The 22513-nt window shown below is 38.9% G+C and overlaps 2 protein-coding genes across 2 annotated transcripts; one reads left to right on the forward strand and one right to left on the reverse strand.

The window, feature by feature from the left end:
* Window positions 1–2251: 2251 nt before the first annotated feature.
* On the reverse strand, window positions 2252–10798 carry memo1 (mediator of cell motility 1). Its single transcript, XM_084735703.1, has 9 exons — window positions 10329–10798; window positions 8263–8344; window positions 8093–8161; window positions 7814–7926; window positions 6280–6391; window positions 4956–5098; window positions 4795–4871; window positions 4260–4364; window positions 2252–2955 (listed from the first exon to the last, which is right to left on the reverse strand). Exons 1-9 carry the CDS (start codon window positions 10387–10389, stop codon window positions 2824–2826), a joined length of 894 nt encoding a protein of 297 aa, XP_084591829.1. The 5' UTR covers window positions 10390–10798; the 3' UTR covers window positions 2252–2823.
* Window positions 10799–12537: 1739 nt separating this feature from the next.
* On the forward strand, window positions 12538–18651 carry LOC146315192 (spastin-like). The gene is made up of 16 exons (XM_084736278.1): window positions 12538–12900; window positions 13017–13100; window positions 13542–13625; window positions 14245–14402; window positions 14930–15063; window positions 15178–15271; window positions 15361–15435; window positions 15561–15632; window positions 16074–16149; window positions 16241–16332; window positions 16450–16529; window positions 16624–16666; window positions 16748–16827; window positions 16914–16984; window positions 17085–17125; window positions 17789–18651. The coding sequence occupies exons 1-16, from the start codon at window positions 12795–12797 to the stop codon at window positions 17912–17914; spliced, it is 1416 nt and encodes a 471-aa protein (XP_084592404.1). The 5' UTR covers window positions 12538–12794; the 3' UTR covers window positions 17915–18651.
* The last annotated feature ends 3862 nt before the right edge of the window (window positions 18652–22513 follow it).

Below are 22513 nucleotides of genomic sequence, written 5' to 3' on the forward strand. Positions count from 1 at the left end.
TCATGCTTTACTAGTTTCCCTTAAATTAACGTCAGTCTGTGCCCACTTGGTTCAACCAGACATTGTAGCTTAATGCTAAGTGCGACGCCTCTTATGGTGCCAAGAGGGATGTTAAGAGGACTGCATCGTTTAAGTGGGAATACTTGACTTCAGCAGCAAAAGTCAGTCAGTGATATTGAAATATCAAACGACAGGACAGCAGACATTGTGCTGCCTATATCATATTGTCAATGAAAGCCTTTACTGCCACTATGAATCAGCTTCTGTATGCAGCTTGTAAATCTATGGAAATATTAGGAATATTTCAGGCAGCAGGTCTACATCACACTACAAACTATCTTTTTTTCGTAATAATTGTGATCCTCATGCTTGACGTTTCAAAATACAAATTCTTTTTTTTTTGTTTTTACAGAATCAGATCCAATAAAATGTGCGGGGAGCAACAACTGTCACTTTTCTGGCTAGATTAGTAAACCTTCGAGCAAAGCATTATGACATTGTGCTGATCTTAAAACTCAGGCCATCTATTACGTGTTTTAGCTACTGCCTCTGGAGTAATTCTGAAGTAAACTCAATACGCTGAGGCAACAAAACTGCAACACAGAAACCTCAAATAAAGATGAAGAACTCGGATCTTCCCGATAAATTTTTGGCATTCTTAAATCAAACATGTAAATTACTACCTAGTAAACAGATACAATAACAGTTCCTACAATTCAACCAGTCCTTTTCTACCACTTCGCCACTTTGTTCAGGCCAAAACAAAAGCTTCGCTGCTCTTACAGAACTGAGTGTGTAACAAAAAAGTCAAGCGAACAAGAAATCTTCACTCGGGTCTCCTATACTGATAATTCATCGACTACAGATTCAAGGTGGCAGTGTAAACAAAGACTAGAGGTGTCAGTGTTGGGAGTAATTTACACAATATCCAGCTTTGATTACATTTCTGTAGCTAGGGATGCACCGATACCACTTTTTCCAGACCGAGTACGAGTACTTACACGTGTGTACTTGCTGATACCGAGTAGTACTTAATAATGCCATTACACTTCTTACAATGACTTTTATTTTCATCAGATGTTCCTCGCTTTCTAAATGTAACAACAGTGTTCCTCTTTCCTGCTGCGGGTGTTACCGTGGTTACTGTACACATTATATTTTTGGGTTATTTGTATTAACTCACTGTGCTGATTTTGTGTTCCTTTTTAAGCTTTCATACTTTACTATGTGCAGTATGCAGCATATTTCAGCAGTAATAATTCCACAACAGAATTTGAAACTTTTGAATTTGGACTTACAGAATTAAGGTTATCATTTATAGCACTGTAACCATTATTTTAATTATACATTCACACGTGTAGTATTGAAGGTACTTCTTCCATATCCCCCTTGCCGAAGATACCTATGAGTATAACAGTAGAGTGTTTACCCTGCTGCCATGCTATTCTGGTGAAAATGAACAGGTGAATAAACATTCAAGAAAAGAGCGTTGCAGAATTGTGGCAGCTGTGTTTTCTTCTTTGTCTCTGGATTAATTAGTCAAGGCATTCAACTAGTTCACACCTGACGGGACTTATTGGACAATGGCTGCAGTCTACAGGTGCACTTTAAGTTTGTTTCTGTTTTATGGACTGTTAAAACAATTTTACAAACGGTTGCTGAAGAGAGAAAAACACAAGTCCTGTCACTGATGATGATGCAGCCAAGAAAAGCATCGTGCATCTTTAGATGTTTTATCAAATTACTTGTGTTGAAGCAGCGAGTACGTGAGCACAGTATCAGACTGATACCCGATGCTGGTATCAGTATCGGTGCATCCCTATCTGTAGCAGCAGTCTGGACCTCGCAAAACACATCTATAATGCTACAAGAATATAATTGGAATCTGGGAGCAGTGTTGCACACACTAATTTATTGGGCGATCCATGTCGATGGCTTTAACTGACAACACTGCTTTTGTTCGACTCTACACACTATTTGAGTAAATACTATCAGGTCTAATAAAACTACTAAAAGAGGGAGAAATAAAAAGGAATAAAATATGAATAGAGGATAATATTTAATAAACTTAGAGTAATAAAGTTTTTGGTTTTGTACAGTAGGGGGGTTAGTGAACTTTACTGGGTGTAGCCCTTTTGTTAGCAACTACAACATATGTTGAGCAATGGTAGTAATTACCTATGACACTTTTCAGTCGCATGAAGCTTGAAGCAGTCAGTCAAAACACTCATTTCATTTTCATCTGGCAACATTTCAATATTCTCCAATAAGATCTGCAGTTTTATTTTCATTCCTTTTCTGAGGCAAATTACATGAGCACAGATCGCCAAGAGTCCAAATGTAAAGATTGCATTGTTACAACTCAGATCCATCGTTCAATCAGGAAAACAAAAACGGACTAAGAGGACAACTACAGTCCTTGCAAATAAAATTTCCCCTCCCAACGCTTACTCCAAGCCAAACTAAACGCACTCTTCCCACCGATCTCCTCATACTGCTTGCTCCTACGTAATCTCAAAACTGCACTTCAAACAAAATGTTTCAACCAAAAGCTCTGAGACACACTTCAAACTGAGAGGAGGGTGGAGAAAGGCAGAAGAGAGCTGAGAGAGAGAGAGAGAGAAAGAGAGAGAGAGAGAGGGAGAGGGAGAAAGAGGGAGACAGGGAAAGAGGACTGTATTGGCTTCGAGTGTCTAGGTCCTTCCTGCAAATAGTGGGCGTAATTGGGGGGTGGGGTGAGAGGGAGGGTGTCTGGGTCAGGTTATGGCGATAGATAGTAAGGGCAGGGTGACGGCGCTGCAGTGGCCCCTGCGAAAGTCGACCTCAATGAACGATGAGCGCCCCGGCAGCGTAACTCACGGAGCTGTCCTCCCATGTCCTGCACTCACTCGACTGGGCGTAGTTCAGGAAAGAGAAGTTCATTTCTAAACCAGACTTCCTCAGCTCAGCCACCGCCTGCAAAACAATAACATCAAACATCCACTTAGTCACAGATTCACACAACGTGGCGTGTCCCATTCTCATGACAGGAGGTTTATTATATGACTAACAAATCTTGTTTTACTCCTCTTCACTGTCAGCTGACTGTTCACTCCCCCAAACAGTGATTGCCCAATAACAGCTTAGTAATTATACCAGTAATTAATTAGTTTAGCTGTCGAGCTTTGGATTTCTCCATGTTAAAGTGGCTTAAACTTTAAGAAGTTAGTTATTTTTTGGAGGCGATTTTTGTCTTTTTATTTATATTTAAACTATATTTATAATGTTGAATGGAAAAAAATATATATTTTAGACATTGGCTGTTTGTCTGGGACGAGTGAAAGTAGAATTCTGGACGGCTGCTGGACACTGAGGGAAAAAAAAAGTTAATTTCGAGCCCGGTACGCCCTCTCATTCAGCAGCACAGTGCACACCCACTGAGCCAAGAACGCGTGAGAGGAGACCAGCTTGTAGAGCCAAAATATTTTCACATCTAATGTGGTGAATTAAGAATCTATTTCAGCCAGACCAGAGCTGGTGATTGTTGGAACAGTGGAAACACTAACCAAGACATTTTATTTTGTTTCTGTCTGTCATGTCTGAACAAACTGTGTTTTATAATAATTTAAAAAGGCAATTAAGTTTGCCTAAGTTCAGCAAAAGAGATAAACTTTTACTGGATGTAACACAGCAAATGTGCAGCTCACACACATCTCCCTGCTGAAACGAGTGAATATACAGGCAACCAATTTTTAAGATTTCACCCAATCCTAGTGTGAAAGAGGCTGCAGTAAGAGCAATACTTCATACATGACCAAAAACAAAAGCACAAAAGACGGTGTTTGTCTGCTCTGCTCGAGGATGATAACTTTTTGCTTAGGACATGTAGCTCTGGCCTCAGTCTTTTAGCACGATGCAGTGTGTGTGTGGCCATCAAATGCAAATTTAGTTTAGGATCCTCTTACAAGGTTCTTGTCTAAACGTACCAGCATGAAATATAAAATCCAGCAACAGCTGACATTCCAAAAATGAGAGGCTGTTGGCTACAAATGAGAAGCTCCTTTTGTTGAACTTTGTCTAAAAAGAACATTGTGTAAGAAAAACTATGAAGAATTTTGGATTTTAACTTTGCCACAGCCATCATTATAAACTACTTGTGCAAGAATGGAAAGCTTAAGGGGGAAGGAGCTTATCCAACAGTCAACTGAAGCTCCATCAACACAGCTGCATTATGTTAAACACCAATACACCTGGTGAGGCTCTTCTTCTGTGGTACTTACATTTAGCAGCACTCCAATCGGGTGACGCCCACAGATGGTGTTGCGGTACTTCTTCAAGTAGTTGGTGAAAGACATGGGATCCAGCTGTTCTATAATGCCCATCCCCTTCACAGGCAGAGAAACAAAGAGTCAGAAAACTTTAATGACCCTCTGTCCTGAAAGCATAGACTGTCTGCTTTTATAGGCCGCTTATTTCTTAGAGAAATCACATCAAAACTTCTTTTTTGACCTGCTTTTCCATGCCATAATATAAACACAAGGATAATTACTGCATTCGATTTGTTTTGCTATGTTTGATTTATGCTCAATTACCTTGTGATCTCTAGAAAAGTTGATCTTCTTATTATTTTAAAAAAGCAGTAATTCCTGTATGCTGTGTGTTCAAGAAAACAAGCTTCAGCAGTGTTATGGGTCTGGCTCAGTGTGACATGAATGTCTAATTTAAAATGTGCTGATGATAAATCAAAAACTTTTCTTCACGCACTTTAACCCACAAGTCATCTGACATTTGGATCAAATATATCTCAGTGGTTACCATTTTATCAAGATGCTCAATAGACCTGTAGATCTCCCCTTGAGAGTCATCGTAGTATGTGTAGCGGAACCGTTGACCTTCAAAAGGGAAACAAACATCAGTACACAGCTGGATACAGTCATCTACAATGAGTGTCATCTTGAATATTTGTCGGTACCTACCCCAGTGGCAGAAGTCGGATGAGATAATGAAAAGGTTCGAAGGGTCTGCCAGGTACTTGCTAAGCAGCTTCCCATATTCCTGTTCCTTCGACTCACTCAGGGCACCAACAAGCACAGGGACGATGCTAAACTCGTCTTTGTGGCTGCAACATCAGATTATTGAGTTAACAACTTGATTGCTATAACACAAAGGGGAACGGATGGAAATAGTCTGCATTAATTCATGTTTAATAGTGCATCCATCAGTGAAAATAAACAGGAAACCTCCAGCCTACCACATGACAAGTTGACACTGGTGAGCTGCACCTTAAGTGAAACTTGTATAGATGATATGAACTGAGCTAATGTGCTCAGTTCACTTTATACTACATGATCCCTGATTTCCTAAACCAAGAAAAAGCCTGCTTTGACTCCTGCCAACCTAACAGAAGGCTGTATCAATTATGCATATCACTCTTTCCATGTGTCTCCGCTCCAATGTGATCCTAGTTTACAGAACGTATACAAAATCAATGAAGAGATGGAACAGATTTAAAACATCTTGTTCTGTCCTCTTGTTTTGTTAAGATTTAGTGACACTATAGGCTGTTTTTCTATGGCTGCGTTCAGAATCATATACTAGCATATATAAATTCTAAATACTGCCTACTAAATGAATTATTTAACCGTGTCATATTTCTCTGTATTATTTCAAGGCAGATTTAATTAAAAAGGGGGAACACGCAAAAAATTAATAGTTTAATACTAAGATTAATAGTAGAATGAAAGTAGTTCCAGTAGATTCTAAAGTAGTTTTGGTATATTCTACTGCAGAAAGACAGTAGTTCCTACATGAAAGTGCTCACAACAAGGTCTGTGGATTACCTTGAGTAAGGGGGTCATGATTTTTGGAAAGAGACATTTATTCCCATTCTATTGGAGAGAAGTCCAATTTCTCCAAAGGCTAGGGGAAAAAATACGTATTGTGGGGTGATCTGTCCCTTTAATGTTACGTGATACTTAGTATGAATAGTCTGTTAGTACGCTGTTCCAAACACAGCCTACGAGTGGATCCCTGTTTCCACTATTTTGTGCAACCACACACGCGATACACATTCCTGCCAATGGTGTCACAATATTGTACTGATCTACAGGTGGCGTTTACATGCCAAGATACGCAGCAAAGATAGAGAAGAGGAAGACTGCTAACAAGCAAACACTGAGTGTAAACATAACTTTAGTTTGTTTAGAAGAAATCTCCACAGGGCACCTTTCAGAAAAAGCTTCATTCTGTGAGGACGTTGCCTCTGAAAGTGTCAATGAATACCACTCTTATGCGCCTTACCTCTCCATGGCTTTAGCAGTGTAAGGCAAGTGCATTTCAATACTGTGCTCATCTTCATCTGTCTGCAGACTCATCCGCTCAAACAACCCAGTTTTCCAGAGGTCAGCATAAACTGTAAAACAAAAGGGTTTTCACTTAAATTTATGCATGTTGTCGTGACCATGTCTACTCATTTTGGGTACTTTTTGGAGCTGCTGCACACTTATTTAAATTGGGAATCCTGATAAGTTTCTAGCTGAGCACAACCTCATGATTGAGGAAGCCTTTATCTTAGGAGTCAGGGAACGGTCTGGTCCCTGGAGGATGATTAAAAGTGTATCACCTCCCAAGACTACTTGAGGTCTACATGCTGAAGCTCTGGTTAGGCCAGACTATAACAATCACAATGACGAAAGGTTAAATAGCTCTGTGAGAAAAGGTGTTTGTCTCATTTGTTTTTTTGGCATAAGACAAGCATTATATTCTACACTTAACAAACCTTAATAACAATCCAATCTGTGGTTTTATGTTAAAGGGTAATTTCAGTCTTTATAAACCTTTGCCCTATTTTCACATGTTTTTGGGTCTAAATGATGAATAGGTACAAAAAGGTTTGTGATTGGTCCAGTTCTGAAATAACCATTAACACATCTAAGTCACACAATAACACAAACTAACCCAGCATGGGTTTATAGACCAGCAACCAGAAACCTAGAATAACAATCCGAGCCTGTCAGTTGTCAAAAAAAGCTCTTTTAGTGGATGTACTTTGATGGACATGTTTGTCCTGTGCAAATATGGTAATTATTACTCATGTGTATGTCTGTTTCATTTATGATTACTCTAACAACCATTGAAAATTCTATTCAAATTACTTATTACTTTGCAGCCCATTTTGTGGCTGCCTGCTGCGGCGATCTACTGGACTAATTCCAAAACGTTTTGTACCTATTAATCATTTAGAGCCCAAATATCAGGGGGACCACAATTTCACTATTAATTCAAAAATTGGTCGAATTTAGCAAAATCACAATTATCACAGTATCTTTTTTCTGTCCCTACTTCTGCCGACTTGGAGCAAAGAAAAAAAATCTTCAAACACTCACAGCGTAACATACCAGCTATATTACACTTTAGACCATGAAGGCCTCCTATTAAAGAAGCATTTGATGTAAATGTCAATGACAGCTGTTAGGGTATAAAACTAATGATCTGTTAATCTTTACAAATCAAGACTTCATGGTCTAACAATAGCAGAGTGATCAGTGCTAAAAAAAATGTGTAAATAAATCAAAAAATCTAATTCTTACCTTAAAATTGAAAGTCAAATCAAATTGTGGATTTACAGAATAACACCCCAACAAAATATGTTTAAAAAAAAGGAAAAAACAGGACCCAGTTTGAAAAGATTGCAGTTACCCTTTAATCCCTGACATGACGTGTAAAGTACCTTCTTACATAATTAACAAGTTAGCATGTGATAATGTGAGATCAGGAAACAAACACACACTCAAAAAGGAGAAATTGCAAGTTCATAAATGAAAACAGTAAATACCCTTCTGGTCGATTCTCAGGTCATAGAGAGGTGTTCTATAGATTTCTGCAGGTGACAGGGCACAGCGGGAGAGGGGCACATGGTGTGAAGGTCCCAGGATGAACACCCTACGACTGAAGGGCAACAGAACCGCATCTCACTCACTCTGCTCACAAAAGGCACACCGCCATACTCTACTATCTAAACTAACATCTGTTCACTCTGTGGGGGGAAACTGAAGATAACAAACAGTAATACAGAGCATTTTGTTGAATAAAGAAAGAAAACTGAATGACTTACGTAACAGAGGGATCAACCTGCTTGTAGGCATGTGCTGCACAAGCACCACAGTAGGTATAGCCAGCATGCCTGCGGACAATAACATGTCAAATTAGAATGAGACAGCATCAGAGATACCTTTTGACATGTTCAGACTGTATTTTCCTTCCCATTTGTCCACGTGTGCTTACGGTGCTATGATGGCTCTAGCAGGTCTGATCGTGGACTGTGCTTTGGACAGCCAGTCTTCTAATTGTGCGTTCAGCTGGGATCCTGAAAAGGAGAGATTTAAAAACAAAACAAGTATGAAAACCTTTTAATTTCAGATTTCTGGATTAAAGGGGAGTTGTGAATTTATACTGATCATTCTGCACTTCCTTAGAATAACACAGCAGACCAGCACTAGCAAATAACAGAAATTGTATGATCAATACAAAATAGGGCTCAGACTAACCATTATTCTCATCATCAGTTTTTCTGTCAATTATTTTCTCAATTAACATATTAGCTGTTTGGTTCATAAAATGTCAGATAATGTCAGAAAATGTCCTTCAATTTTTCCTAAAGCCCATAACAACATCCTCAAATGCCGTTTTGTCCCAAAGATAGAGTTTACTGTCATAGAGGAGTAAAGAAACTGGGAAGACATTCACATTTGAGAAGCTAAAGTCAGAGAATTTGGATAGGTCTTCTATAAAAAACAAAACAAGAAATGACTCAAAATGATTAATCGTTTATCAAAATAGCTGGCCAACTAATATTCCCAAAAGTGTAATAATCTGTACAGAGATAAACTAGAATTAGCCTTAACAAGACACCCCATATTTTACACAGATAAAAACCCATCTCTGATGACACCTGATACAGTTTTTCCCAACCTTGAATCAGGATATAAACAAGTAAAAATATATTCTGTGATAGCATTCTACAGGAAGCTGAAAAATCAGAGGAAACAAAAAAGTTTCATGTCTGAAAATGCATCACCTGTCTGTAAGTAGACTTGGCAACCTGACTGAGTCAATATGCAACTTATTTTACTGAACTATTCAGTCAGGTGGCAAATTATTATTTAAGTAATGCAATTAAAGTTTCAAGCACTTTCAAGCACTGCTTGAAACACCAGAATTCAAGTGTTTTCAAAGATTTCTGACAACTGTATGAACCCTGTTTTATAAGCTGAACATTTTAAAGCAAATCTAAATCTGATAGATCTGACCATAGGTGTCCTGGCCCAGGTCAAAAATAAGATATATTTTAGGTTAAATAAACTGGGACACACTGCCTATGTTACTGTACAAATTAACAGTATTAGGCTTTACCAATGTGCCATCAGCATAAATCAAACATAGTTTACTGACTTATGGATTCAATTCTGCAAGAAAAACGAACAAGAGGTATAATTAGTAAAAAACAAACAAGGACATCTGCTTCGGAGCAGAGTAACATTAGCTCAGCCTACAAATGGCTTATTATATTGTTTAATATTCAAAATGAATATCAGTAGTGTTTCTGTAGCACTTAATTACATGTACTGTCATAAAGGGTTATTACTAACACTGCAGTAAGGACAGTGTCAAAGGGATAAACAGACAAGCTTGCAGGGTTTAACAACAAGACACTAACGGCTAGCTTGTGAAATGGGGGAAGGGGTGCAACATGAACCTTCAATTTTCAGCCCTGCCCTGCCCAGTCCTTTGTTTCATGACAGGGACAATTTCTGTTTTTCACTCAAAGGAGTCACAGAACAAACAGACCACAACAAGTCCAGCAGATTAAATTAAAATAGTTCCTTGCAGGCTGTTTTGATAAATGTCTATTCTAGCCAGACAGCAACTAGGCCAGGAAGTTCTCCAATATTAGCCAAGTTAGCGATTGTTAGCTCTGATTGCTTGTCAAAAAACGCTGAGCAGCAGATGTCAGTTTGTTTTGAAGCATTTCCATCAACCATCCTAATACAAAGTGCTGAATAAGCTCAAACCAACCATGCACCAAATGGGATAACAGAGATGAGGGGGTCAATAAAAGCTAAACGCTAGCTAGCCGACTTTTCATCTCCTGGATTAACATTAAAACCCTGACGTTAGCCATCACCGTCTGCTGTGACAAGCTACGAATTCGACAGTTTCTAATAAAAAGATAATGAAAGTTAGATAAAATAAAAAGCAAACAAAACCACACCACCATGAGGGAAAAAAAACAACAACCAGCTAGCCTATTGCTAGCATGCTAACGCAAGCGGTGCTCTGTTGACAGTTACCCGAAGCAGAGTACCAGCTCCCGGCGTGACTTGCTTCTCTGCACACCACTCGGTTCGACATCTTGGTTCCCAAGCCGCCTATCTTGGTTCGCTTAGCTCTTGACAGGCAAAAACGGTAAATTTGCAAAAGCCGGCGTCAGCCAACCCAGAGAAGAAACACCGCCAGCTAGCTAACTTGCTTGAAAAGACAAAGGGCAGTTCGACTAAAGAGACAGCTGGGCTAGCTTAGTTAGCTGGCTAACAGGCTCAATGTTCCGTCAGCTGGACGTTATGTTGGTACCGGTTAATAACTTAGCCGGAGGGAGCAGCTAACGTCAGTCTGTTGGGCAGTCTGGTGATGTTATCATGCAAATTGGGGAAGGCACAAAGTACAAAAATCTTTCCAATGTGCCGATATGAAACAGCCAGAGGGGCAATAATAAGACCAAGAGCTGTCACAGCCAAGATCGGAGGATTACTGGTTTGTCTGTCGAGCCAGGTAAGGGGCGTCTCTGGAACGGGTATCACGGTGACGTCAAAGCATTTTGATTGGTTACTGGATCAACCAGCACAACATGATTGGTGGAGAAATCCAGGAGGCGTAGCTGTTACTAAGATGATTGTTTGATTGTGGAATTGCACTGCCCGTCAGGTGAGCGGGTACAGTGTGACAATGGAGCCAAATCAGTGGGCAGGATTTATTTATTCATCTTGTGTCTTGGATTCTCTTTTTATACATAATGTATGAGCATTGTTGGAGGAAGCACGAGAACTAGAAATTAAGTGTCAATGACTGTTTAATTGTAAATGCTGTGCACATGACAAGTTGAAGGTTGTCAGCCCAAATTCATGTCTGCTCCTTTCTCAAGAGAAAAGTGGTGTTTCCCATTAACTCTAATAGCATAAGAAAAATTTAGTATTCAGTACAGGCATTATACAGCTTGACCCCACACAAACTGCAACAGAGACCCTTTCAATGGTTCTAGTTTCATAAATATGTAATTTCAAAATACTGAAAATGCTGTTGCCACAATCTCTCATTGCCATTTTCATTTTCTTGCAGTATCTTTGTAATCATAACAAGGTTTACAAGTTTATGTTGATCATTGCCAACATTATGTTGATTAGTGACAATTTGGCACTCATAAATATTTTGAAAGTATACTATTATAGTGTTGCATATTTTGAGTAATATTTCAATAATTCTGTTTTAAAATTATGTTAATCAGTGACCACATGTATGGATTACTGCCAATTTCTGTCTTGCTTTAAGCACTGACCAGTGCAAGGACCCTTTCGTATCTGAAGGAATTATTATTTTTCTTTATTTCTTTGTCCCAATGAATCGGGCCCAAACGTGCTTAACAGCGTATGAAAAATTGCATATTCTGTGGGTCTTGTGTATGAATATGGCAAAATGGCTACAAACTACAAAATATCAACAAAGTAGCCATGTCAGTACGTTTCACCTACATGTATGAAGACTGGTGAGTACATGCACCGTTTCCAGACATACAAACAGACTCTTGAAACCATAGTCCAAACCCAACAGGAAGTTGGTCATTTTGAATTTACTGTGCAGTTTACACAATACAAATACTTATATTAATGTAATTAAGTAGCTCCTTTGGGTACTTGTACTTTTATTTTCAAGTCTGCGTTTTTACTTGTAGTTAAGTATGCATTACATTATGTAATCTGCTTAGTTATCTGACCATAAATGGGCCAATGTAAGCAATGACATACAAATGAAAAACAAAACAAAACGCTGCAGCAGCTCACACTAGGAGTTAATGGATTAATTGCTGTTAAGAATCAATAAAAATGTACTCATGGATATGTAATCAATAGATGTGGCAGCAAATTGCAAATGAAATTACAAAAAGAAAAGAAAAGAAAAGAAAAATGTTGAAAATGAGGGAAAACATGCTAAATTATTAATGACTAATCAATTGTCAGCATTGTCAGCGGTTAAAAGTAACTAATAATTTAACATCTGTACTTTTAATCGTAATTGAGTAATATCAATATTTTAGCAATGTAACAGTACTTGTACTTGAGTACAGTTGTTCCGTACTCTTTCCACCTCTGGAGGAAGTGGTTATTTTGTTTTTTTTTAAAGGATGAGTCAACTTGAAAATACGCTTTAAAGAAAATGGATGTTGAAGGGCCACAGAACCTCAAGGTGGCAGTAGTGAGTTATATTGGATGGAAGCTGCCGCTGAACCTCAGAGAAGAAGAAGAAGCTACGAAACGTACACACGGGGAAGCGGAAGCCAGCGGTGGAGATGTTTTTGTACTAATGAGGCTGCAGAATTACTGCAATTCATGTGACCGAAGGGTCGTTTTATAGACCACAGACTTCGGATTGACATGGCGATTTAAAAGCTAAATTTGACCGTTTTCCTCTTCGGGAGCTAAGTGGCTAAACTCGGGAGTTACAACGGAGAAGCAGGAGACAGTAACGTGACAGTAAGGTCGGACAAAATGAACGCGAGTAAAAGCAAAGACAACGGAGAAGTTATTAAAAACTACCACAAGCAGGCGTTTGAGTATATATCGAAGGCGTTAAGGATCGACGAAGATGATTCAGGTTTGTTTGCTGTGTTTAGGAGCTACTAGCTGATGTGTTGTGGTGTGTGACAGCTTGTGATAAACACTCTCTCCTCCTCTTCCTCTTCCTCCTCCTCCTCCTCTATGTGATGACAGGAGAAAAGGAGCAGGCGGTGCAGTGGTACAAGAAAGGGATCGCTGAGCTCGAAAGGGGCATCGCAGTGGAGCTCACGGGACAAGGTAACATGAATATAAACACACAGTGGTGGAAAGACTACTGAAAATTTTTACTGCCATGCCTATTGATTAAATATCCATGAATACATTTTTAATCGGTTTAATTCTTAACAGCAATTAATCACTAATATTTTTACTCCAAATCTGTGCTGCTGCAGCTTTTTCTTTGTTTTTTGTATGCATGGCATAGTTTTCATTGGTTCATTTGTGATCGGATAGGGTTTGCATATTGATTAAAATTGTACTCAGTACTCAAACATGTTTTTAAAAGTAACTAAGTAGATTACATAGTGCAATGTATACTTCAGTGCAAGTACAGACCTACAAAAAACTACTTAATTTCAGTGACTTGAATGTTTGTAATTAGTTACTTCCACTCCTGTAAAAAGATGTACGTGCACTGTTGACATGCTTTGTTCTCATACTTTTATGTTTTGTTTGCAGGAGATCATTATGACAGAGCAAAGAGACTTCAAGATAAAATGGTCGCCAATCTCACCATGGCAAAAGATAGGCTTGCCCTTTTAGGTGAGTGGCATCTTGGCTGTTTGACATCCTAAAGCAGTGTTTGCCAAACTTTTTTTCCCTGCAGAACCAGAACCAAATTGCCTTTTCTTTTTTGAAAAAGGGAAAATGTATGTGAAGACGTCATTATAATGAGGTACTGTAATGCTGCGTAGGTGAGCCGACCTAAAAATCTTGTTCTCCAGGTAAAATAAAACATGTTTGTTTGGTACAGACTTCAAGAAATTTCACATCATCATGATTTTAATTTTTTTCCCCAGTGAATCTGAAAAAAGCAACGCAAAACTGATAATTCCACTAATTGGTATTTTGTATTGCCTGCTTCATAAATAAGACAAAATAAGTGCATTTAGACGGAATTAAGAGGATCTTGTTTTTAATTCTCATCTGTAAAACAATAGACACATTTTAAATGCTAAATAAGAGGTGTACTGCAACTTTCTTAAATTTGCAGAATTTCATTCATAATGTTTTATTCATGTAGGGACACAGATAAAATCTCCTGTGACCCACTTATCACAGGGCCGTCCTAAAGTACAGACACTGTTTGCTAATTTTAACAAACAGCATTGTTATGTAAGCAGAGCAGAGGCCAAAGATCAATACTGCTCTTGTTTCACAGAGGCGACGCTGGCATCTAAAAGGAGGAGTTCTCCCCAGAAGACCTCCAGTCATGTTTTTCCACAACCAAAGCCTGCACCTAAAAGCCAGCCAAGTGCGTCCACCAACATCAGACCCTCCACTGGTGTCAGGCCTCCGTCCAGACTCACAGATCCAAAGGTGATTTTTTTTTATTGCATATGTTTGTCCACTTTAGAGATGTCCATGATTAATTTATTAATTGCAGTGAATAATTTAACAGATGAAAAATAAGGGATGCACAATTAATACTGGGGCCAACAGAGGCCTATTATAGCTTTATTAGTCTGTATCAGTATTGGTGTATATTAGCAGAACGTCTGATTTTACAGAATATGTCACAGAATTTTATTGAGATTCTGAGGTAAAATGGTTTATAAAAGCCAGAAAATATTTGTGAAATTTATTGATTATTAAAAAAAAATAAATGAGCATTTGAAGTGTCAGAACTGTTACTTGTTGTTGTTGTGATAATAGTGATGTCAGTTAGATTTAGTCAATTCAGAGCCATGGAATATTAAATTCACAATTATGATTAATCGATTATGGATTAGTAATTATTTAATAAAATGCAAAGTTTCCAGCCCTGGTCCAGTTATATGCTGTGTCACGATGTTTGATTCTCATGATGTATCTAATGTTTTCTGGATGTTTTTGTTCCTGATAAGGCGACTCCACGGGTGGCAAAATCTCAAAATGGAAAACCTGCAGGTGTGAAACAGCCTCCAAAGAGGGATATGAAAAACCTCAAGAATGTGGACAGCAAACTAGCCCACTTGATTCTGAATGAAATTGTTGACAGGTATTTAGAGGCAATGTTTTTTTGGGTTTTTTTTTTACACTTTGCTGTCAGTGGAGTGAAAATTAAAGGAAAATGCGACGCTGCTGTTAAAGTAGCTTTCTGTGTTCACTGCAGTGGAGCGTCTGTGTCCTTTGAAGACATCGCGGGACAGAAACTGGCCAAACAAGCACTCCAAGAGATTGTCATCCTCCCAGCCTTAAGACCAGAGGTGATCACTTACAAACAGTTTGTCTTTTCTGTCTATATTTCTCCTGTTTCAGATTTACATTTAAGGCTTTTTCATATTTTGTCATTCAGCTCTTCACTGGCCTGAGAGCTCCGGCACGTGGCTTGCTTTTATTTGGCCCGCCTGGAAATGGTAAAACCATGCTGGTAAGTTTCTAACACGACAAACCAATTCATTCAGATCAAGCTGTGCTTTATGATTTGCATGTAGCTCCTGATAATGTTTCTTCAGTGTTATCAGTTTAATCAAGGCCTCTGCTTCCTCTCACAAGGCCAAAGCAGTCGCAGCAGAATCAAAAGCCACGTTCTTCAACATCAGCGCCGCCAGTCTGACCTCGAAATATGTAAGAAAACATTTTGACTGCTCTTTTTTTTTTACCTCATTAAAAGTACTACTGTGTCACTGCACAAAACCCATTTGTGTAATAGTGGCTATGTAGTGACATGAAAGGATTGTTTATGTACTGCTCATAATACACAAGGTAGAGTTCTGTAGCAAAGCAGAAGACTCTCCGAGAGTCTTAGGAGTAAAGCCTCTTCATTATTATATTTAAAAGCCTGTGTAGTAAAGCAGTAGTGTCTTGACAGCTTAACTACTACCAGACAGAAATAATGAAGTAATAATCATGCAGTGATTTAGAAAGTCATTATGTCACGTCACAAAAACTCTACTCGTTACTACTGAAATTACTACACAAATCTCTCACAGTTTGCTGCACATCTCAATAGCTTCTCCACAGTACATTAAATTCAGTCTAGCTTTAACTGTGTCTTAACTGTCACAGGTGGGAGAGGGAGAGAAGCTTGTACGAGCACTGTTTGCAGTTGCCAGAGAATTACAGCCCTCTGTCATCTTTATTGGTTTGTATTACTTCATTCATGGACTAAACGTGCCTCAGACGCCAACTTTTATCTCCTAAATGTCCTCGTTTTGTTTTTCTTTTACATTCAGACGAAGTTGACAGCCTGCTCTGTGAACGGAGGGAGGGAGAACACGAAGCCTCTCGTCGATTAAAAACCGAGTTCCTCGTTGAGTTTGACGGGGTAAGAGTGCCCCTGAAATTTCTGAAATTTGATTGTGAACCAGCTGTGGAGTGTTTAGGTCAGTGTTTTCTCAGAGAGCCTTGGTGTTATTTTCACAACAGCGCTTCTTTGATTCAGGTGCAGTCAGGAGGGGACGACAGGGTGCTTGTAATGGGGGCGACCAACAGGCCTCAGGAGCTCGACGAGGCAGTGCTGAGGTACATGATGCAACTCTGCTACACGCTGCACAATGATGATGTATTTCTTTTTGTAGAAGCTCACTGCAACTCTTCTTTTGTGTTTATCTTACAGGCGCTTTGCAAAAAGGGTTTATGTGGCGTTGCCGGATACAGAGGTACCATTATTACATTACATTACAGTTAAATTACCTTCTGGTCAGTGATCTTTGTTAGCTTTAAACTTTTTGTCTCTCCAGACAAGATTCACTCTGCTGAAAAATCTTTTGGGAAAACATGGGAATCCACTGAGCCAGAATGAGCTGTCCACTCTTGCAAAGTGAGTTTCAGATTACCTGCCATGCTGCCTTTACTGCATTATTTTTGCATTAACTTGTATTAATTCCTGGATGTGCAACTTGTTAGACTGACTGATGGATATTCAGGAAGTGATCTCACGTCATTAGCCAAAGATGCTGCACTTGGGCCAATTAGAGGTAAGATGTCTTCCTAACATTATCATATGGTTTGTGTATATTTGAGCCTCTTTGATGAAGTAAATCAGCTTCTTTTACATGTGAAAATCCTCTCCTGCAGAGCTGGGACCAGAGCAAGTCCGACGTATGGCTGCTAGTGAGGTAATGCTGTTAAAGTACTCACAACAGTACAATAAACATGCTAACTAGAACCAGAATGGGTTCTTCTACTCGTCCACCAAAGGAAAACCCTTCATGGTTACTGCTAGAATTATTTATTAACACTTGGAACCCTTTCAGAGTTTTACCAAGAATTCAACATAAGGTTTACAGCTAGAATCATCGGTAGATCAGCGTAAGATAGGGCCCTGTGTCATACAAAGAACCCTTGACAAACTCTTTCTTCAAGAAAAAGGAAAATGGTTCTGGGCAGAACCCGAGCTCTTTAGGCAGATCCCTCTTGGAACTGTTATTTCTGAGTGTACATATGCTTTATGTTTTTTCCTTAATGCTTATTTAAAGGACCAGTGTGTAGGATTTAGTTGCAGCTAGTGGTGATCTTGCAGACTGCAAACACCTTGTCTGACCCAAGCATGTAGAAAAGCCTACAGTGGCCACGAAACCTGGACAAAACACGAAAGGTCCCATCTAGAGCCGGTGTTTAGTTTGACCGTTCTGACTAGAAACCTGATGATGTAACATGGCGGCCTCAGTGGAAGGAGGAACCACGCACTCTGCAGATATGAAGGGCTCATTCAAAGATAACGATAATGTAACAGTTTATACATTGTCTTTATAGTTGTGCTCTTTTGTGTGTATTCACAGATGCGTAACATCAAGATGAAAGACTTTGAGGATTCCCTGAAGCGCATTAAGCCCAGTGTTAGCCCAGCGACTCTTTCTATGTATACCAAATGGAACAAAGATTTTGGTGACACAACAGCTTTTTGATCTTGATTGTTCATTTTCACTTGTAAAAAACAAAAAAAAAGGTGACTAACAATGTATTACTCTGTTTCAATCTACGGGTACAAAATGTCATTAAGACAAATGAACTAAAGAACCAGGAACAAACCCTTTGTAGGTTGGTAAAGCTATAATGTATGAATATTATGACATTTGGAAACATTGCTACATTTCCTGTTTTATGGGAAGGCTCTGCTAGTAAGATTTGTATGAGTTTCTTCACTTTCTTACTAATTACAATCCTAAAACACTGTCTTGCTACTTGAAATTTGATTATTTATTCTTGAGAATGTCCTGCAAAATTACAAGTGGTCTTTTCTTGCCTCTAGGGGGCAGCAAGTTTCTGTAAATCCTGACATAAACTCACTGATTTAGATTGTTTTGCACATCTATTAGTTCTCTGATGCATTGACGTGTTGATGGTATTGATCACCAAGTGCTGCACTGTACGTGCACACATGCAAGAGTGACAATTATTGGGAGATTTACCAGCATGGGTGCTTTTGTATTATAAGAAAGTTTTTTCCATTTGTTCTTATAGTTTGTAGATACAGATACTTAGACTGTATTTGAAAGTTGGAGACCTAATGAAGTGTTGGTCAAATCTTTTTCTTTTTTTTTTGTCAAGAATTATGCCATTTAGTTGAAAAGTATTTCATTGATCAGAATTGTAATAGCTTCCCACTTTCATCATGTATCAATAAACACATTCATTAAAGTCACTCCAGCTTCATTTTTCATTTACTTTTAAATCAGGTACTAACTTCAATATCATGCACAGATGAGTGGTTAACTCTTTTTTTATTCACTTGCTCCCCAAGAGCGAACATGTTACATCACTGTTATTTATGGTAACTCATATTAAGCCAGTTTCACAGGATCTGAGCAGCGATTACATAGATTTTTTGTAATTAGTAACATCATCTATTGGTTTACAAAAGAATGCAATCTAATCTGAATTCTTCTGGGTTACTTATGTATTGCATTTTATACTTAAAAGGGAATACAGACAAAAATTTGAGTTCAGCAAATATTCTTTGTTTCTATTTACACATCTCATTATGTTTTCAATGCAAATAAAACAAATTTTACTTTTTTTTTTTACATATTTGCAGTTCAAACAGGTCAAATCAAATTACCACTACAAAAACAGTAATAGAAGCACTCACTCAAAATGTTGACCCGCTATTTTCAATGTAAATAAAAAAACATAAAAAATAAATTATCAGTAAATCATCATTTTAAAAAAAGTTAAGTCACCATTAACAAAACTAATAACTGGCAATGTGAGTAACTTACTTCGATATACACTACAACATAGTTAGCATATATATTTGCTTTGCAGGAACATAGAAATAAGTTAAAGTAAAACATTAAAAGAATATTGGAATTGCATTTAAGAGAAAAGAGCAAACAGATATTAAGAAAAGAGCACTTTAACAAGAAGTTATGTATCTCCTTCATTGGAAAGCTGCAGTAAACAATAATGTTTAAAGCCCTGATTTAATTGAACTGACAGGTTCAGCAGACCTCAGGTGTTCAGGAAGTTTGTTCCACAGGTGGGGAGCAGAGAAGCTAAACGCTGCTTCACCTTGCTCGGTTTTGATCCTGGAAACGCTGAGTAAACCTCTTCCAGATGACCTGAGGGGTCTGGGCGCCGCATGACATACAAGTAAATCACACATTTAGGCCAACAGTCATTTAGTACTTTTTAAAGGAGGAGCAGGATTTTCAAATTTATCCTTTGACACACAGGAAGCCAGTGCAGCTGCAGCTGTCTCAGATCAGTGCAGACACCATTACAAATGTAATTTTTATGTCGCTGTATTGGGATGATGCAAAAGAGTGAGCTGCTCAGAAGCTGTGGTATAGTTTGCACACTAACGACATACAGTATGCATGCAACTCACCTCTAATTTATATCAGACGAGCAAATACTTTACAGTGTGAACCTTCTCTACGTGCTTCACATTTGCAGGTAGATGGCGCTGCTGTCCTCGCTTTCTATGGCCCAAACTGCATCTAGAATGAGCCGATGTTTAGCCTGCAACCACAGATGTATGGAATGCAGTAAATTGCTATTAATGGAAATAATAAAGTCTATGTTCTGCTGTGTTGACTGTCAGGTTGAGTGACAGATTGGATTAAGTGTGCAGTTTTGGGGTTTGTCTGATAGTTACACTTATAGGAGCCTCTGTGTGTTCGTGCATGTACATGTTCAGAGAGAAGTGTTGATAAATGAAGCTACATTTATCAAAGACCCTTACAACCAGCCACCGTCTAATAACAGGGGTGGAGACTCAGCTCCGGCAGGGGTCACCAGCTGTCAGGGCATGGCTGCTTCGAGTTAGTAAATGCTTGTGGTCAGCCTTTATTTCGGTGCGCTCTGAAAAATCTGCCTTAAATCCCACCTCTCTCCCAAAGGCCCTTCCTATGGTCAGCTGGTGGTGTTGCCTGTGGTTTATGTGGCCCGGCAGCTGCATCATCTGCTCCTGCAGATGTTTACAGACTCTGCAAATGCAAACATTTTCCTGCAATTAATTAAGGAGTTTCATTTCCACGCTGTTTGAAGTTATCATGAGAAGAAGTAGAGAGGAGGGGGGGAAGAGCTCAACATGCAAAACACAACCACACCTAGGACTGCTCTCTTTTTCCTCAGGGGAGAGATGTTGGACGGGGGAGTGTGTTTTTGAACTTGTCATGACTGAAGAGCTTCTTTCATGATGCCAGACAGGAATGAAGCGGGTTAGGGGTGAGGGTTTAGTCATCACCTTTTTTTTTCTCTGTTTACCCTCCACTGAGAGCATCCTGCACGGTAAACAAGCGGCCTGTATGACAGATCATTTAGTCATGTTACTTCCTCACCTTTCAACCTACATGTCTGAATATAAAATAAATGCCCACAGGTGGTTGAATTATCACCTCATATTAACATTCTTACAAGTAATTACTGTTAAAATAACCTGTGATTACAGCAGAGAGCGATTATCATATGTACAAGACGTGCTTTAAATTTTCACGCTGACAGAAGACAGAGCATTATTGAGGTGGTTTTAAACCTCGTAGATGATTGACAGCTTCCCCTTTTTGGTTGCGTGTCAGAGGCCCGCACCTCCACAGTAGCTCATTGATGCTCTGACCACTACATCCACTCAAGGGAAAACAGAATAGGTGATCATTTGATACCTCCAGTGAAATAGCCCACCCTGTAGAGAGCAGAATAATAGTCAACACAGCGAGGACCTCTGACTGGCTGAGCAAACAGTCTGAGTGTTTCTTCAAGTGGCCCATTATGAAAACAGTATGTGGACGGGAGGGTTTTGTTATAGCCAGGGTCAGGAGGGTTACTTTAAAAATGTATTCTGATACAATAACTAATTACCCGTTGAATAATGTATCAGCAACCAATGTTAAAGTAATGTAACTTGATTACTTTCTGCTACTTTTGGATTACCACAATACTGAGTATGGCGAAATTGTTTTGCCCACTGTTTCCCAAACTTTTTTTTTTCTGGGGATCCACTTTTTTAAAAATGACAAACCATCATTTGGATGGAGTTAACAGTGATCAGTACAACAACATACGCATTTTAAAAAGCTTTATAAATGCTTGTGCTCCCAATATTAATCTTAAATTTGCAGAATTTCCTCCATAATCCTTTAATTATTCAGGCACCCAAATAAAATCTCCTGTGACCCTTCTGCGGGTCACGACCCAGACTTTGAGAATGACTGGTTTAGCCTAAGATAATGTTTTATGTTCACTGTAGGTTCATTCGTTGCTTGTTTAAAGTAAAGTAAATACTCAAACTCAAAGTATACAGACAGAAACCTATTTAATTGTGGTTGGGGGCTTCTGATTTTACCAGAGCACCATCTAAGTGTATTAGTAGTATGCGGTTGGCGTGTGTAGCTAACATTAGCTGTTGGTCTGTGTAAATAAAGTTAGTGGTTGGTATTTCCTTTAAATGTTTCTTTAAATTAGATGTTGAGTTCTTGGATGGTGACAGTGTTTTCACAGCTGAAGGCAGAACTATCACTGTACTATGATGTAGTTCCTTTTTTATTGATTTGAAGACAAAATAATGTGATGAATGTAATGAAATTTTCCACCCATTGCAGCTTTTTTTTGTCACTACAGGCCATGATAATGAATTAGCTGGTTTCACTGAGACCAGAGTGGTGCTGTGAGACTTTTTAAGTGTTGTAATGTGCAGGAACAGTGCAGGTAGTATATCATCCTTTATTCAAAAATGTATTTTAAAGTTGTCTGATTATAGTGAGTTGGGGTTTTCTTTGAGTTTGTGGAGGTATTCATTAAAACCTGACACAGTTTGTCTTTTGCTGTGCTTTACAGTCGGACATTAGATGTTACATGACCAAAAGACAGTGCAGTGACTGTGCGCAGCACCATGATGGAAAGAGGTTGCAAGCTCGGCTATTTTTAAGAAAAGCCTGATTGTAAAATTGTTGAGCTGCTGGAGAGGGATTTCCTTCAAAATGTGGGATTTGGCCCTTTTATCACCCTCGGTTTAAGGATGTGTTCAGGGCTCACACAGTGGAAAGCCTTCAGGGCTGAGTGTG

The sequence above is a fragment of the Lutjanus erythropterus genome, chromosome 14 (genome assembly GCF_056507025.1).
Source record: "Lutjanus erythropterus isolate fLutEry1 chromosome 14, fLutEry1.hap2, whole genome shotgun sequence".
Taxonomy (NCBI): Eukaryota; Metazoa; Chordata; class Actinopteri; order Lutjaniformes; family Lutjanidae; genus Lutjanus; species Lutjanus erythropterus.

What these genes read in the sequence shown, in the direction of transcription:
- memo1 (XM_084735703.1), bottom strand. Translation starts at nt 10,389, where the DNA reads ATGTCGAACCGAGTGGTGTGCAGAGAAGCAAGTCACGCCGGGAGCTGG. An exon ending in ACTGCTAAAGCCATGGAGAG is followed by an intron (nt 5,099 to 6,279) that starts GTAAGGCGCATA and finishes CTGATGTTGCAG; the next exon opens with CCACAAAGACGAGTTTAGCA. An exon ending in TTGAGCATCTTGATAAAATG is followed by an intron (nt 4,365 to 4,794) that starts GTAACCACTGAG and finishes CTGCCTGTGAAG; the next exon opens with GGGATGGGCATTATAGAACA.
- LOC146315192 (XM_084736278.1), top strand. Translation starts at nt 12,795, where the DNA reads ATGAACGCGAGTAAAAGCAAAGACAACGGAGAAGTTATTAAAAACTAC. An exon ending in CTGAATGAAATTGTTGACAG is followed by an intron (nt 15,064 to 15,177) that starts GTATTTAGAGGC and finishes TGTTCACTGCAG; the next exon opens with TGGAGCGTCTGTGTCCTTTG. An exon ending in GCCCTCTGTCATCTTTATTG is followed by an intron (nt 16,150 to 16,240) that starts GTTTGTATTACT and finishes TTTTACATTCAG; the next exon opens with ACGAAGTTGACAGCCTGCTC.